Raw genomic sequence first — 4,557 nt, forward strand, 5'->3', positions numbered from 1 at the left:
GAATGCTCCTGATTTTTCATGGAAAGTTTTAGTTCTTGATGTGTGAATTTATGCAATCATTTTAGCATCAACTCCACCTCCAAAATCCTCCAAACAAACAGCACATGATGATGGAGGCATATGAGAACCAGTGCAGGAGGTAGTAGCAGCCCTAAAGTCGTCCCATGATTTCTTTACATAGCGATACAAGCGCATATCATCATAACCGTCAAATCTTCCATACAATTCAGAACACAGGAGCCTTACGGTCACATCAATAGCCAACTGGGGAAGGGGGATGGCCGGTTGAACTTTGTTTAATATTTCTAGAGCAATATCTCCGCAGTCTTTTTGCTCAACGCCCATGAAACAAAGCGCAAACATCAAGTCCTTCAGGCTCTGATGTTGTTTGTCTATAGAGGTGAAGTTGACCCAAATCTTTGTTTCCCCTAATATACATCGTTCCTTATCGAAATTATAAATAAAAGAATGTGGTGGATTGGTGTCTATCATAAAAGCCCCCGCTTGCATGATGACTGTTAATCTGATGAGCAAGTCGTAGCATTGTGATGTTGGCGGATAGGGTCCCTCATGTACTTCTGTTTGCATCACTTCACACCACTTAAACATCCTGGAATCACACTGCTCATCCATGCTCGAACTGATGCGAAATTTTGTTCGAATCAATACATCAGTGGATATATATAAGGTACTACTAAATCTATTCAAACAAGGAGAAGTTAAAAAAACCCCTTCTCTTCAAGGATTAGGAAAAAGTAATCTGTGCCAGACAAGGATGCATTACGCCTGAATCTTAGTAATTAAGGTACTCAATACTAATCCATTAGGAAAAAGTAGAGTCTAAAATTAATTCATATCTTAAAAGCCCCGGCTTGCATGGTGACTGTTAATGTGATGAGCAAATCGTCGCATTGTGATGTTGGCGGGTGAGGTCCCTCGTGTACTTGTGTTCAGGGACGGAGCCAGAGATTACAAATAAGGGGGGCCAATATAAGATGGATGAAAAAAAAATATTAACAAAAAATAAAAAAAAAACACTTAAATATTCATTATACATCAAAATAGAACTCGTCGCTCTTGCATATCACGAAAGTCATCAATAATGGAGTCTATACTAAATTTTTCAACGATTTCTTTTTCAATGTACATAATCAAAGAGTCAGTAAGAAAATCATCATCCATTCTATTGCGAAGTCTAGTTTTCACTATTTTCATAGCTGAGAATGCTCGCTCAGTAGTTGCTGTCGAGACTGGAAGAGTGAGCACCAACACAACCACCCTATAAACTAGTTGGTACATCATTGATCTTCGAGTCTTCACCAACCATTGAGCCATTTCAGAAATAGTCAACAAAGCTTTAAATTCTGAAAGTCGAATAACATCATTAAGAAAATGTTGAAGTTGTCTTTTCAAGCGTATCTTCTCATGATCTTCAAAGTCTTCGGGATAGAATTTGTCTACTAATTCACAAACATCATCAATTCTAAATGACTTACAAATTTCACGAGGATCTAAAGCTGAACTGAGGACACTCAATCTCACTGCATTCTCATTAAATCGGCTATTTAGTTCTTGCAATTGAGAGTCAATTGTAACATTGAATATATCTACCTGCAATAAATTAAAACAATAGTAAGAAAAATAACATATAGTAGAAGAGACAAGAAAAATAAATAATTAACTATATTAAATTACCCTGTAGTGATGCTTAACAGTAAAGTTTTCTTGTTGACCACGAGCTTTCCCTTGTCTTCCAACATAACGAGCATTCATGTTAGGTAAATCTATGTTGCGTGCCTCACAAAAAGAACTCACCTTAGTAAGCAAAGGATCACATCCAACATTTCTCAATTCTTGTATAAGTGCTTTAGAAGATTCAACAAGACTCATGGCATGCAAAATATCTTGAGATTTACATTGTAAAGCCCGACATAGTTCATCAGTGATTTCCATAATTTCTCTCATTAGATGCAGAATGAAAACAAATTCAAATGAAGTCATTCCCTCATAAGCCGCATCTGCATCTCCTATTTGCAAATAAGTACTTCCATCTTCAATTATGTTCAGTAATACTTGACATGTTGCACTAAACTTATCTATCAAGCTTGAAACTGATCTAAAGTGAGAACCCCAACGAGTATCTCCAGCTCGTTGTAAAGTGCCAATTTGGTTAAGTCCTCTTCCAGTCTCAAGCTCATCAATGGAAATCAAATATGCAATATCATCAGCTTGGGCTTTTCTAAATTCATCATTACGCTTACATGAAGCACCAACAATATTAAAAATAGCAGTTAACAACAACAAGTACACAAAATTTTCCATCCCCAATTTCTTCACGAATTGCCTTCTTTGCTCTATTTGAAAAAACTTGTAAAATTTGCTTCTGAACTTGTGGCGATGTGTATGAGGCATTTCTAGGAGCTCTGTCTAATATAACTTCAGCAACTTTTTCATTGTATGAACCCAACAATTTTAACAAGGCCCTATAATTTCCAGGATTCATGGAACTAGGTTTTTCATCACGACCTCTAAATGCACATCCTTGAAATGCTAGCCATCTAGCTGCTTCAATTGATGTTTTTACTCGAAGCCTATTCTCTGCAATTTGTTTTGCACTGTAGGTTTCAATCACCCTTTTGTTGAAGGAAAATCGACTTAGTGTGCCTTATCAAACTAGGAGTAGTAATAGGAGAGAAGGTTCTAGAATTCCTAATCATAGATGGATTAGTATTCCTTGTAACATTAGAATATGTACTTTGTAATCCCTATATATAGGGCTCCTATTCTCAATAATATGTTGGACAATTCTCTCTACAATTTCTCTCAAATCTCTTTTTCCTTAAACACGTTATCAGCACGACTCTAACCACAAAACAGAAAACCAAAACTCATTCACAAAGCAGCCCCTAGCCCGAGCTAGCCGAGCCTTCGCTGCAGCCCGCGCGCCCGTGCGTTTGCAACCTTGCACAGCAGCTCCTGCTGTCCCCTCCCTGTAGCCCCCTGCGTTCCAGCCTGCTGCCACCGAAGCATCCCTGCTGCGCAAACAAGCCAACGCACACCCACTGCATCTTTTTCCCGTTCCTGTGCACATCCGTCCCCCTGCAAGCCTCTAAACATCTAGTTCGGAAGCTCAGATCGAAAAACTTTCTTCATAAAAGTTGTTCGTCTCTGTCTCTTCCATCTAACCTCCGAATTTCAGCCTTATCGGAGTTATATTGAGATCTGTACACCAATCGAAGTGCAAGCTGTTCAGAACAGAATCTGTTCCGAATTTCAACAAGTAAGTTTTTAAATTAAAGTTCCTGCTTTCCGAATTTTAATTTCTCCTTCTTTTTCTTCGGGGATTTGCAACCTCCCTTCTTCTACATCCCACCTTTCTTATAACGTGGGTTCGATTCTTTGAGAGAGCGGAATCGTGGGGATTCACGCTATTAACGAACTAAGAGCGTTCGTAAGACTTCGGACTAAGAGCGTCCGTAAGCATCGATTTATGACCATCTAAACATCATTGTTTCGGTCTAATCCAAATATTCTTGGAAATCGATTTCTTGGTAGCATTAAGGCTCAGAAATCTTATATTAGTTTTCGTGGAAGCATTGACTCCGAAACTAATACGTTCTTGCTTTCCTTTTCAGGATGTAAGACTTGAACGAGCTCGATTTTACTCCATTGGATTCTACGGGCACGAAATTTTCATGTGGGCTCATAATGTTGAGCTCCACCTAATTGCCCTTGATTTATTGCCTACAATCCAAGAGTCTTGTTCTAAAAGAACCACTCAAGGCCCTCAAACTGAGATAGATAATTCCAGGGCATTTACCCTGATGAAGCGCCACATGAAGATGGCCCTCCAGTTTGAGTACATGAATGAGGATAACACTAACAACCTTTGGGTTGCGCCTCGTGAACGTTTTAGTAACATTCACAATTTTCCGAACTTAGAAGCATGATGGAATAATATCCGCTTCTCTAAACTTTGAAAGAGTTATGAAATATTGTTCGGAGGCTCTCTGCATCATATTATTGATGCATGATTGTGAAAAACACAAAAGAACAAATTGATTGAGAAAACCCTAACATGACCATAGGAGTCATGACGTTGAGGGTATAAGGTTGGACACCATGGCGCCACTTTTTGGCCATGGTAGCACTATTTCCAACGCCATTGGTCCTAGGGACCATATGTATTGTGTCAATACATCTCAATCAAGAGAGCATCCTCTTCATGGTATTTTATGGAGTACCTGATCAATGGTAATCAAGATATCGAGCTATAAAAGACTTTAAATCTGGCGATGAAGACAAAATGCCGCAGATTTTTATTAGAATAGTCTTTTATACTTTCCAAGAATTATGTAATGGCAATTATGCCTTAATCAATAAAATGACTTATTGGATTATCTCTTTTCCTCTAGGCGTACTCAATTAAGTATGATGTCTAGGAAAGTAATTGAGATTAGTGGTACTTAAGAGAGCTTTGCTCCACCGACATCTCTCTCTACTTCCCTGGTCATATTTAATTGGAATTACCGAACGAATTGAGTGACTACAATTTGT

The 4,557-nt window shown here is 38.5% G+C and overlaps 1 protein-coding gene across 1 annotated transcript; it reads right to left on the reverse strand.

The window, feature by feature from the left end:
* Positions 1–1,056: 1,056 nt before the first annotated feature.
* LOC133720791 (uncharacterized) lies at positions 1,057–2,412 on the reverse strand. Its single transcript, XM_062147263.1, has 2 exons — positions 1,696–2,412; positions 1,057–1,611 (listed from the first exon to the last, which is right to left on the reverse strand). Exons 1-2 carry the CDS (start codon positions 2,410–2,412, stop codon positions 1,057–1,059), a joined length of 1,272 nt encoding a protein of 423 aa, XP_062003247.1.
* Between the last annotated feature and the right edge of the window lie 2,145 nt (positions 2,413–4,557).

Source organism: Rosa rugosa, chromosome 7 (genome assembly GCF_958449725.1).
Source record: "Rosa rugosa chromosome 7, drRosRugo1.1, whole genome shotgun sequence".
NCBI lineage: Eukaryota > Viridiplantae > Streptophyta > Magnoliopsida > Rosales > Rosaceae > Rosa > Rosa rugosa.

What these genes read in the sequence shown, in the direction of transcription:
- LOC133720791 (XM_062147263.1), bottom strand. Translation starts at nt 2,412, where the DNA reads ATGCCTCATACACATCGCCACAAGTTCAGAAGCAAATTTTACAAGTTT. An exon ending in CTGTTAAGCATCACTACAGG is followed by an intron (nt 1,612 to 1,695) that starts GTAATTTAATAT and finishes AATTTATTGCAG; the next exon opens with GTAGATATATTCAATGTTAC.